Source organism: Acanthochromis polyacanthus, chromosome 1 (assembly GCF_021347895.1).
Source record: "Acanthochromis polyacanthus isolate Apoly-LR-REF ecotype Palm Island chromosome 1, KAUST_Apoly_ChrSc, whole genome shotgun sequence".
Taxonomy (NCBI): Eukaryota; Metazoa; Chordata; class Actinopteri; family Pomacentridae; genus Acanthochromis; species Acanthochromis polyacanthus.
This window is the reverse complement of record NC_067113.1, coordinates 21975782-21988348: the sequence shown is the minus strand read 5'-3', so window position 1 is coordinate 21988348 and position 12567 is coordinate 21975782. Positions and strand designations below refer to the sequence as shown.

The window sequence follows — 12567 nt, the reverse complement described above, 5'->3', positions numbered from 1 at the left end:
TGCTTAATTAGACTCAATTATTAAGGCCTGCATTCTTTATGATGTTGTCATTGTCACTTTGGACTCATTGTTGCAGGTGTATTATGGCAGGCCTGGACTTGCCTAGGATTTAGGAAAATCCTGCTCTTCCACCACCACTTCATAACGTGTTAACATTCCTTCACGAGTTGGAGTATCACCTCATGGAAGAAGTGACTTCCGGCTGCTCGCTGCTATGCTGAAATGAATGCATCCCCTTCATTCCCATTTTCCCTATCTAACGTACTCGCATTCTTCAGTCATTACAAATGGATGCTGGTCTGTTTGGTTTTTAAAACAGGCCTGACAGTTATTAAATACACACTGCGATGCCTAACGTTCGTGCATTCCTCGAGAGACGGTGCCCACGCATCACATGGAGCAAGAGGAAGAAACCAAAGATAGCGTGTTGATAGCAAACTCCGAGTAATTATACGATACTTTATCTTTTGGGGCGTTGAAAGCAGCACTCCTTTTTTGGCTCGACACAAGCGGTCAAAGGTGAGAAATGCAAATTATAGGATGCAATGGCTGAAAAGGGTCCCTGTCTCTTGTAAATTAGAGGATACTACAGTATTTTGAACCATGCAGGGCCTTTAACTTGGTGTAAAACAGTCCAACAAAGCCTAAAGATGTCAATGGAAGCTTCGTTGAAACTGAAAGCAAACAAAGAGCCAAGAATAAGTCTGTGATTTAGTTTTTCAATTATCTCTACCCTGAAAAAGGCTCAGCTAGGTTGTATTAGGCCCTTACAAATTGAGTGATCAGTTGATGGCCAAAAAAAAATCAGATTCTGTTTTAAGCAGAAAAACAAAAAAATCTCTGGTTGCATCTTCTCAAATGTGAATATTTTCTCTTTTTTCCCCCCATCATTCACGTTAGCAAAGTTATCTTTGGGTTTCTGCACAAAGTAAGACATCTAAAGACACATACTTACTTTAAATGGAGCTTTAAATGGACTGTTTAATCAAGAAGCTGCATAAATGATTTAAAAAAGGCTAATTATTAGTTAATCAACAACACTTGCTTGATTAACCGATTCCTCAAAAAGGAGAATTTGCTGTCTTTTTTCCATGTGTGACCATTGTTCATTTACACACAGCACACGTTGTGCTAAAACTAATTATAATGGATGTTTTTTGCAATTTTATTAGAAAAGCCTGAACTACTAATTAAGCAATTAGGAAAATAGCGATTCAGTAATTACAACAAGTATTATTTATAAGCCTGAAGATGCTTTTGGAATTTTTCCACATCAGCCCGTTAATGCTTTCATTCTTCCACAGGGCCTTTAACGTTGTCTCATGATGGAGATGCAAACACACACACACACCTTTGCCTTCTGACCCAACAAGGTCAGAAGGTGACAAAAACAATCAGCTTATGCTTAACTTTAAGCACCAAGAAGCACGATAATTATCAGAACTGCTTCATGGGAACAATGTAGGGGCAAAATAATTACTGAGAAAGATGCTGCGGGCAATGTTTGCATATTTAAAGACCTCAAAGCATATTATATGTAATTTCTTGGTGCATCTTTGACTTTTATTACCTCCGCCAAGGAGGTTATGTGACACCCGGCGTTTGTGTGTGTGTCTGTCTGTCCGTCCGTCCGTCCGTCCGTCTGTCTGTCTGTCTGTCTGTTAGCAAGATAACTCAAAAACGTCTGGTCAGATTCAGATGAAATTTTCAGGGGATGTAGACTATGGTAAGAGGAAGAGCTGATTTAATTTTGGTGGCAATCCTGAAAGGATCCTGGACTCTGGATCACTTTGAATTTTTTTGTATGTGGTTTAGTATGTGGTCCAAAATATGACAAAAACATCATAGGTTAGTATGTTGTCCAACAAATTGGAGCAAGGTGTCCAGGTAGCTCAACTGGTTCAGAAGGTGATTTGTAAACAGAACTGTGTCAGAGACGCAGGTTCAATTCCAGCTCATGATCCTTTACTGCATGAGTTTCCTGTTTTCCTCTCTCCCTGTTGATTAATTAAGAATGCAATAAAATTGTTCATGAAAATATATGTCTTATGTATCCATGAAAATACAATACAGTACTTCAATTTCTAAATCGTACATAAATGTATGTGAATACAATGTTCCATGGGAATGTCAATATCCTTGGCGGAGGTCTGTGCTCTCTGAGTCATAGTTTGGTATGTTGTCCAAAATGTAACTAAAACGTCATAGTTTAGTATGTCGTCCAAAATGTGGCAAAAACGTCATAGTTTAGTGTGTCGTCTAAAATTTCAGTAAAATGTCATATTTTCGTATGTTGTCCAAAATGTGACAAAAACGTCATAGTGTATTTAATATGTCATCCAAAATGTTCTAAATCGTGCATAAATGTATGTGAATACAATGTTCCATGGGAATGTCAAAATCCTTGGCGGAGGTCTGTGCTCTCTGAGTGCTTTTCCAGTTATGTTTGTCTTTCATTTGTTTGACAAACATGAAAGAGCCATTGATGCCAGTTTCTGATTGAATTCCAAAGCGTTCAACAACTGTGTAATGTCTATTCAGAACAAAAATAATGCTGAACAGACGAGTATTAAAAAACAATAGTGTGCTGAAGACATTTTATGTGTTTTGTGTTGTGTATGTGCCCATTTAGCTTCACTGTATTTCAAATTGGCTGCCTCAGTGTCATTTGTTGTGTTCTACGGATTTTAATGCAGTTTGAAAAGGTTCTACTTATGTGTTTTCTTTCATTTTCATTTGCTTTTCCTCAAGTTGCAGTTTCTGCTTGTTTTATATGAGAGCTTCACACTTATAACATCTATTTAAATGTAACTTTTCATCAGCGTATGATAGTTTTGCAACAAATCAAATTAACAAAACTGACTAAAGTACAGCAAAACTAAACCTTTAAAAAAAACTAAACAAAAACAAATCTAAACAAACTTAATTAAGATTTAAATTAAAAAAACACCTTCTAAAAGTTAAATTCTATTTCTCAATGTTTGCAACATCTAAAAAAGCAAACTGCAAATGAAAAGCACTTTGTTAATGCTATACTCATCTCATCATAATGTAATACACCGCAAAAACAAAAACAAACTATCAGTAAATTCATATGCAAAAAGACTGTAGAATGCTTTCATTTTCAAAAACTAAAGAAAAAAATTAAACTAACAGAAAAAAACCTGTAAAATTTGGTTATTTTTGATCAATTTTAATACAAGAAAACAGGCTATTACAGTCACACATTACAAGTCTCTGTAAAATAAAAGTTAAAATGATTTGCAACTTTTCTGATCTTAATTAGTTTCCTTTTTAAATTTCAACCTACTGCAAATATCGGTACAATACTGCAATGACATAAAGAGAAATTACACTAATACAGACATACACAAATCACATTTTTGACCCGTGCTTTTTATGGTAAATTTATACTTTTTTCTGTGATTTTACTGGTCTTTATGTATAATTTAACAAATCCATAATGTAACAGCAAATTGCTAAAAACAATACAGTTAAAAAAAACCTTTTTTACAGAGTAACTCGGTTTGTTCCTCCTGAGTGCATGACTGCAGTGGAGTGGAAAAAGTTCACCTGCATACCTCCATACACCTGTTAACACCCCGAGGAGGAAGCACCTGTTAACTCCCAGTCTGTGCTCACCCAGTCTGTGAGTTGCAATCAGAGTAGGGGTAATAAATATCTACAGTAGATAACCCACGTCTCATTCCAGCCACTCGTTGAGGACAATGACAGGCGTGGAAGGCGAGGAAGGCTTTGTAGCTTGGCAGGCAATTATGCTTCACCTACAGAAGTTACTGAGCCGCTACCGAACTGAGCCGGCTTCTGTAAAGGCTTCATGAATCACAGCTGTGAAATCAAGCAAGACGTGACCACAGTCCCCTTCAACAACATGCACAAGTTGTCTTAATAACTTCTGTGATGGAAGAAAACAATTGTGCAGCTGCTGTCACTGGAAGGCGTGATAATCTTATGATCTTTCTGAGCTCTGAAAAAGCGGGAGAACGCACGCACACGACAGAAGTCATCAGTTCACAGCTCTGAGCAAAAAGCACGGCTCTAAACGAGCTCCTGCAGCATGTCAGTAAAAAAAAACAACAACAAGAGAAGGCTTTCCAAAAAATACCTGCTTGATCGCTCGTATTACTGTCATGCATTCAGGTATTTGTGGTGTCAAACGAGGAAAGCAACCACTGACAATCAATTTTAAAATTATATATGAAATGACACTTGAAAATATACATAGGAATGCCTTGACTTTGATCGTAGCAGGTGCAGAACAAACTGACAGTCTCCTCTTGGCAGTGGAGTTCCTCTCCCTCTGCTGGTTAGCAAATGAAATGAGAAGAGTTACTTCGATTTCAGGGTTAGTTGTCAGAAACTAAACTTATTTTGGTGCCTCACATTAAGTTTTTAAGATCATTAGAGATTATTCTTTTTGTGAGTTTGTAATTTTGTAATGTTGACAGCGTTAGTTGAAGTTAAATATTTCCTATTGAATCAGAGATAGAAGACATGGAAATTTTAGTTTAACTTGTATAATCACATTACTACATCTACTACATTGCACCATGTATTTTGGCATTACTGCACATGGAAACAATGACTCATCAGGTACTTCCATGAATTTTATGTCCTTTGATATATGGAAAAAAACTCTCGTGTCTCTTAAATCAGTGGCTCACACCCTTCATTGACCTGCCTTTGTTTTCTCCACAGCTCCTGTTATAGAAACACTGCTGCTGACGTGCTGTCCCTCCTCTGCTGCAATGACACAAAGAGAACAGGGAACATACCATTAGTGTTAGTCAGGATCATAATACCATGGCATAATGAGACAGTCATTATTGTGTTCTTGGACGTGAGAAGGAACTGCCTATTTTCATTTGCACAATTTGTTTTAGAGGTGTTTGTATAAAGAAATAATCTATGTCATATTATTCATGTACATGCAGTCTGATTTTATTGGATGTGTTACACCTAGATATAAATATTCATGGATATGTACACGATGAATGACAGCTGGGCAATGCTCTAAATCGAACATAAGAATTTACTGGCATTTGGTTGCCAATTCAAAGTGATTAAAATCCTCCACCTCAGGTGGAAATTATTTGGATCAATTCTGGCTCAATGGCTCAACCTATTGTTCTCCAGAGGTACTGCAGACGAAAGGCTGAACTACAGCACACAATAGAAACCGCATTGGAACAGATAAATAATAAAGTGGGAAGAATGAGGGACAAAAGAGAAAATTCGTTTGAGTGTCAATAAATTTAAAAAATTAATTCTAAAAGATTCTTCTCATCCAACATGTAAATAAAAGCATGTTGTTGTTGTCACATGCAGTCTATGACAGGCTACAGGGTCACGTGGTTAAAGTGGAACCGTCTTGCGTCATGACGCAGTCTGAAACAAGTGAATTCAACCCGGAAGTGAGATGCTCCTCGTCAAGAAGATGGTGTCTTCTTCAGCGGAGAGCTAGAAAAACCCAAAAAATGATAGTTAGATATCACTGGTCAAATCAAAAGCAACGCGATAAGATGAAATATCTGTTATTTGAGTGTCTGGATAGTTCTCGTAATTAATAAACTACCTTTGAAGGCGAACAATATGGATCTGAGCAGAGCCGGAGGAGGGTCCTACACGGTGAGTTTACTTTTTAATCGTCTATTAGCACTTTCGTTTTACTTTTTAATCTCGTAGCCGGTGTAAAAAACATATACGCGTTTATTTTCAAGATTTAGAAATTAAAATGGCAACTACACTGAAGATATTGAGTGCTTTATAGAGAAAAATGAGCAAAATATCCGATGTTATTATCCTATCCTAATATTGAGTACGACAATGGCGTTATGCTAATGAAAATATTTTGGGGAAACTATATTATTGATAAATAAAGAGCTAAATTTGAATTGTACCTATGGCGTAGACCATTTTGTTGAACCTATCTGAATTAAATAAATGTGCTCTTTCTTTTTCAGGACAATCTCATTGGGACATTACTTGCTATTTTTGGAAATCTGCTTGTGAGCATCTCCTTAAGCATTCAGGTACAGAACTCCTTATCTAAAAGCGTGTCTTCTATAGGACTGCCCACTATTGGGGAAAAACAAGATATGTAAACAAATAAAGGAATTTGAAGCAGATGACTTGAATAACCATTTGGCTAGAATGATTTCACTGATTTTTTTTAATGGAAAGCACCTGCATAGAAATTAAAATAATATTAAAAACATTTAGAAAAGGCTGTTTGCAACCTCTTTTATGTGGTGTAACAGCAGTACTGGCATTAGAAACAGCTTTTTTAAAACTTTGGATTGCATTCAGATCTGACTTGACACTTGTCAACTGGCACCTTGTGGTGCTGATTTATATGGTCAAACAAAGTTGTTGTATTGCCTTGTGTAGTAGAATCACTTGCAAGACACTGTCCACAGAGAATCATCATTTATGTAGTGAAAAAAAACCTCAGTGTATACAAGATACAGTGTAAATGATGTCATATCAGACAAAATGTTCTTGTTGAGTGGTCATAAGTGTGAGTTTACTTTTTGTATCAGTAGTAGCAAAAAAAGTTGTAACGCTTCCTGTGATGTTGTTGTTGTGAATGGGCTCATCCAGTGCTGATGCTGAAACAATGCATTGTGCAGCCCTAGTCTGTTTGGTCACCCAAGTGCCCTGACACTAGTTACAATTAGAATTAGTATGTCTTCTATATGGAGTAGTTATGTCTCTCTACTGTGTGTACACTTATGTTAATGCCTTGTGTCAACAGAGCTTATGGGACAACTTGTCCGGAGAATCCCCTCTGGGCTTCAACATTTCAGTGTTGTTATCAGCCTTTAGTAGAATCTTATGTGAACAAAGTAATGTACCGTTATCAACTCAGGATACATAGTTGCCACTGTGTTGTTCTTCCTGCCCATCCTTTATTCATTTTTAATTTACTGTATTTATTTTGCAAAGCCTTTCTACACTGTGTGATTTCAGTATTCATCCTGTGTTTGCTTTTAGCTAGGTGTACTGCAGGATATTTTCTGTTTACTTTCTGTCACTGCTCTTTTACCGGCATGCTTTTCACTTGCAGAAATACAGCCACATGACGTTAGCAGGAACAAAAGACCCGCGTGCCTTCTACCGCACTAAAACCTGGTGGTCTGGGTTTGTGTTCACCTGTCTCGGGGAGGCAGCCAACTTTGTCTCGTACGCTTTTGCCCCTCTCGCTCTCGTAGCACCTCTTAATGCGGTGTCTGTCCTGAGTGAGTATTACCTCCACGTTCCCAGATGTATTGTCGGCAGTGTTTCCAGATAAGTGCCGAGGAATATACTTGATATATTGTAAAGATATCATAGTAAGTTACACAAAACTATTACAGAGGAAAGTCAATGTTAACGTCTGGCATTATCCTTTTTAAAAATGTCTTTCAGCAAGCTCCATTTTGGGATTTATTTTTCTGCGCGAGAAATCTAAACCAAAGGACTTTGCGAGTAAGTTCAAAACAAGCGTGTGACTGAAGATGCGCAGCTGCACTGACACTCATGCAAACACCACTGAACTTGTGCCATTACATGCAAATTTGTGCTTCCTCCTTGGCTGCTCCACTGACTGAAGTTACACAGAGACTCAGGATTTGCTTTGTTGAAAACATCTAAAAGTATGCAGACTTTCAATTAACAATGATTGATCGCTCCTAGTTAGTTGTATGCTTTTTGTCATTTCAGAGAGCTACGGGCTGACTTTCCTGGGCTACATCCTCACTATAGGAGGAACTTACCTCTTTGTATCATTTGGACCAAACTCTCATGAAAAACTCCAAGCAGAGAACATCGTGAAGCACCTTGTAGGGTGGCCTGTTCTCCTGTATCTGGTGAGCTATTTTCATTTCCTAAAGAAGTTCAGAAGCCAAAGCCTCGGTAATCATTTCTCACGTGCTTCTAGTCTGTAAATCTCCCCACGCTCCTTAAACAGCTATAAAACAATTGATTTGCGTGTTAGAGCCAAATCTGAATGTGACGCTGCCAAATAGAATATTTAATAAAGATTTATTGTATATCCTGGAAATAAACTAACCGCAAATCCACTTTGACGGTTCTAGTGTCGTTTGAAAGATTCTTTTACTCCTGTGGGACTACAAAATGTAATTTTCACACACCTACACTGTCATCATTCATGTTTTGCAAATACACCCTTGAAAGCAGCGCAGCAGTCCTGCGGGACAGGGTTGGTGACTCGCGCTCTATTTTTTCGGAGACTGTCAGGAGCGTTAAATCGACTCGGTGATCATTTTTGAGGCTGTAGGTTGTAAAGTTGGTAAGAAAAGATGGTGTGGTTCACATTCAGCGTTGAAAAAGGCTTAAATATGTATGGCTGCTCATTAGTAACATGCTGATCATTGCCAGCACTCATCCTCTGGCAGTTACAACAATAACTAGAAATTACAAGCTCCTCCAAATGTATTTTTACTTCAGGACTGTTGTGTTGTATTTTCTGTTTCTTTTTGTATTTTTAAAAAAAAATCTTAGTATTCAGCACACACATTAGTTTGTAGCTGTAAAAATAATTGTGTTATAATCGAACCGTCCTGTGCTTCTCTTGTTGTTCATATGCAACTAATTAAATGTTTATTGTCTCTTTTTTCCTAATTGACAGCTCTTGGAGATCATCACGTTCTGCCTGCTTTTATACTTCTACAAACAGCGCAGTGCTAACTACCTCGTTATTATTCTGCTGATGGTCTCTTTACTGGGTGAGTCCTCTGCATTAAAGCCTATCAGTCTCATAGATCTTTAAACTCAAGCTGTGTCCATACTTTAATGGGATACATAAATAGAATTGGATTACAATGGTCACCAAGCGCTCCAGACATTTTGTGAAATGATGTTTAATCGCTTGTTTGTTCGGTGTTTAACTGTACTTTTGGCTCACAGGCTCGGCCACAGTCATCACAGTGAAGGCGGTGTCAGGAATGTTGGTTCTAACGATTGAGGGCAACATGCAGCTCGACTACCCAATCTTCCATGTCTTGTTTGTGTGCATGGTGGCATCAGTGGTCTTCCAGGCCAGGTGAGACGCCCTCAAGGTGGAATTTTCTATCAATCGATTGCTATAACCATTGCTCTCTGTCACAGATTTTAATTTTGATGTTATTTTATCTCTCAGTAAGCTGTTGCTGACTGTTTTTTTTTTTGTTACTGTCTTTCTAGGTTTCTCTCCCAAGCATGTAAGCTGCATGACTCCTCTCTGATTGCAAGTGTCAACTACATCCTCTCCACCTTCTTTGCAGTGGTAGCGGGTGAGTCATGGCGTTCTCTGCTGCTGCGTTTCTCTGTTAAGTAGTTTTTAGGCTACATCTACACAAATACAGTTTCATTTTCCAGCATTTCACTTCTGCTGTTTTTACACCTAATGTCCACAAACCTCCAGAGTTTTAGGATCCCAAACATAGAGAGGACTTGAAGCCCTGCTGAGCTCATTTTAGTTTGGAAACAATGATGCAGAAACCAGTCTTTGCTGTCTGATTGTCCCCTGACTCATCATGCGCCTATCACCTGACTGTTTTCCAAAACAAAGCAAAGCCCTTGATTAGCAATGGTTAATTCAATACAGAGGACAAATTAGGCTACAAGCGCTATTTACATTGTTGTGTGTGCCTCAGCTGTTGTGCAGTGAAGGAAATGTGTGGTCCACTTATTTCTCCGTAGCATTTTCTGCAGATCTTTACACTGGCACCAGCATGCCCAGTAAACCTGAACGGTCACGTGATGTTCCTTTTTAGACGTGTTAGCATACGCTGGGATTATTGCTGAAATGCAGAGTGGATGAATGCTCAGTCACACCTAGATTAGTCAGTGTGTGCAACTCTTTACCTCAGCAGTGCTCCTCAGTGTCTGAGTTGCAGACTTCTGCTTAGCTTCACAAACACACACGTACAGTCACAATAAATCAGCAAAGATTTCGTCCTTTCTGGTTTTCAGGAGCCGTGTTTTACTTAGAGTTTAACAATGAGGACGTCCTTCACATCTGCATTTTTGTGCTGGGGTGAGTTATCCGTTGTTTCATACGCAACATTTTGCCATAATAATAAAATCGAGAAGCTTCTTTGCTGCCCTGCGTTTGTGCCTGCTGCCTGTGGATTTACTGTGACACCTGAATAAAGCAGCTCCATGGTTCGTGTTAATTGTAACACCTGTGCTTTTCCTGCTATGAAAAGTCAAGATATCCACTGTGAAAAACTTGTTTTAGTAGTAGTTTTCTTTTAAGTAAAGGCTGTAACTGATTATTGTGTGCTTTGTACAGAACTGCATTCTGTTTCCTTGGGATCTTTCTCATCACCAAAAGCAGGAAAAGGAGCAAGACCTTTGAGCCATATGTCACAATGGATATGACTAATGGTTTGTATCAACTTTACTTTACGTTTATTTAAACTCGTAAACGTAGCAAAATAAGGTATCTGTTGAGATTTAAGCCTGCACAGGACATGTTTTTTACATCTTCTAAAATTTACTGAAACCTGCAAGGTCACTAAACTCTAAATATGTGATCCATTAAATGTAAGCCTGTTTGCACGGTCATTTTACTTTTGCAGTTTCTCACATAAAGTAAAACTTTTCCTCTCTGTTCTATCATCAGGAGTCCCCGTTATTCATGACAAGGGCCTGGTCGTGCAGCCGGACTTCAATGGTTCTTTCTCCTACGGGGCTCTTGTCAACAATGACGGAGTGGCTCCTGCTGCCATACCAGTCAACCTGGAACCACCACCGGTCGGCTCCAGATCCACTGATGCATCTCATGACCAGCCTGACCCAAAGAAAGATTTAAAAAAAGATTGAAACAGCCCCAGTCTTGACTCCAACAAACAACAATGAAGGACCTTATAAAGCTAAGATGGGTATTTTCTTTTCTGTTCTCAAAAAAAAAACTGACCAACCTCCAGCCCTGTAGGCAGTGTCCACTGGGTGTTTTCAGTGCTCTCTTATCGCCTTACACTCCTCTGTGCTTGCATTCCTTTTTGAAATCTCTGAACCAAAGCTGTAATAATTCCAAGAATGAACAGAAGAAGCCTGAGGCTGTTGACTGTTATAGTGGATTCACAATTATGGTTTCAAAATATGAAAGCAGAGACAGTGCTGCGGCTTGAAGCTTCCTGCCTCACACTCGGTGAGCACTGACCTCCACAAATATTGAGCAGTGTTCTTCCTATTCACTCCACAGTGGGAATATATCGCTATGTGTTCTTCCATTGAGGATTTGTACTGAGTTAATCCTCAAGTCAGGGTTGTTATAAACCAATATTACAATGTAGCTGCAGTGGTTTTTGGAAGACTTGCCAATGAACATTTACACTTTAAATATCTGCCTTTGTACAGTTTTCACTCACAGTTCTCTGCCTTTTGTTCTTGAAATTTCATTGAATTACTGCTTTTTCTCATGTGACCAAACACTGGGTGCAATTGTTTTAATTTATTGTAACATATTTATTATTATTCTCTTAATATCTGATTTTAACGTGCCTTGAAAAGTAGTCATACACTGGATAGATGACTGTAAGGCAGCGCGTCACACAAGCAGGCGAGTGATAAATTACTGCGGCAGATCAGGTATGAAAAGGCAGCGGTAATCTGTCTGTGCCTGTCTGAATGCAACTAAAAGAATGAGTCATTTAAAAAGGGATAAAACTTTGAAGCAAACTAGTCTTACAAGAGGGAACTGAAAAAATAGCATCTTGAAATTTCTGACAGTGTAAAATGAGTTTAATGTCAAAGTATAAAAAAGCAGTCTCGGTTCATTTTACATTGTACATCACACTGTGCTTTTGGCATCAAGAAGCTAAAGGTTTCTTTTTAACCTGATGCCAGCAAACAGATCTAGAAAAGGAATGTAGCTGATATTGGTCTTTTTTCCTGTACAGTGTATTTCCATTGTAACCTCATCATTTTTTTCTTGTACAAGCTGAAAAATAATGCATCGCTGCATAAATGGTACCTTCAGACACTGACCTTCTGCACATGCAGCACTGCGTCTCTTCAGTGTTAATAGAGCAGAGCTATGCAAAGACTTGAGGCCGAGCACAGTGTTCGGGATGCGGTTGTTGTTGGTAACGTGGCTGTTTCCTGAAATGTTTTGTCTGTCAGCTCAACATCAGCATCACTGTGTAAAGCGGCTGAAACCAGTCGGGTTAATTCTGCCTTCTAATGAAACCTTTTAAAGACCATTGCACTGGTGCTGTAAATTTCAACCTTTTCCACTGTAAATTACATGTAATCTTGTGTCATAATGTTATAAAGTAATGCAGTTTTGGTGGAGTCTTGCCTCCTGGGTTTTCTGATACACTTTCAGTGGTGTTTGCTCTCCATGTTAATTTATTTAAAGTCACACTGATGCCAATCTCCAGACAAGGTCTGACCTTTTTGACTTATCTAATTATTTCCATGGCTCATCCTTCATTGAAAGACTGAGATGGGATTCTTCTACTTCACACACTGCTCACAGCTCCTCATTAAATTTAAGATATTTGATTTTGTTCAGGGGCAACGAAACATCATTAAAATCTTGGTCTGAAGTAA

General features: G+C 38.5%; 1 protein-coding gene across 1 annotated transcript; it reads left to right on the top strand.

The window, feature by feature from the left end:
* Positions 1 to 5424: 5424 nt before the first annotated feature.
* On the top strand, positions 5425 to 12567 carry nipal3 (NIPA like domain containing 3). Its single transcript, XM_022196712.2, has 11 exons — positions 5425 to 5649; positions 5985 to 6053; positions 7091 to 7262; positions 7432 to 7491; positions 7726 to 7871; positions 8654 to 8750; positions 8932 to 9067; positions 9208 to 9296; positions 9979 to 10042; positions 10301 to 10395; positions 10634 to 12567. The coding sequence occupies exons 1-11, from the start codon at positions 5614 to 5616 to the stop codon at positions 10831 to 10833; spliced, it is 1164 nt and encodes a 387-aa protein (XP_022052404.1). The 5' UTR covers positions 5425 to 5613; the 3' UTR covers positions 10834 to 12567.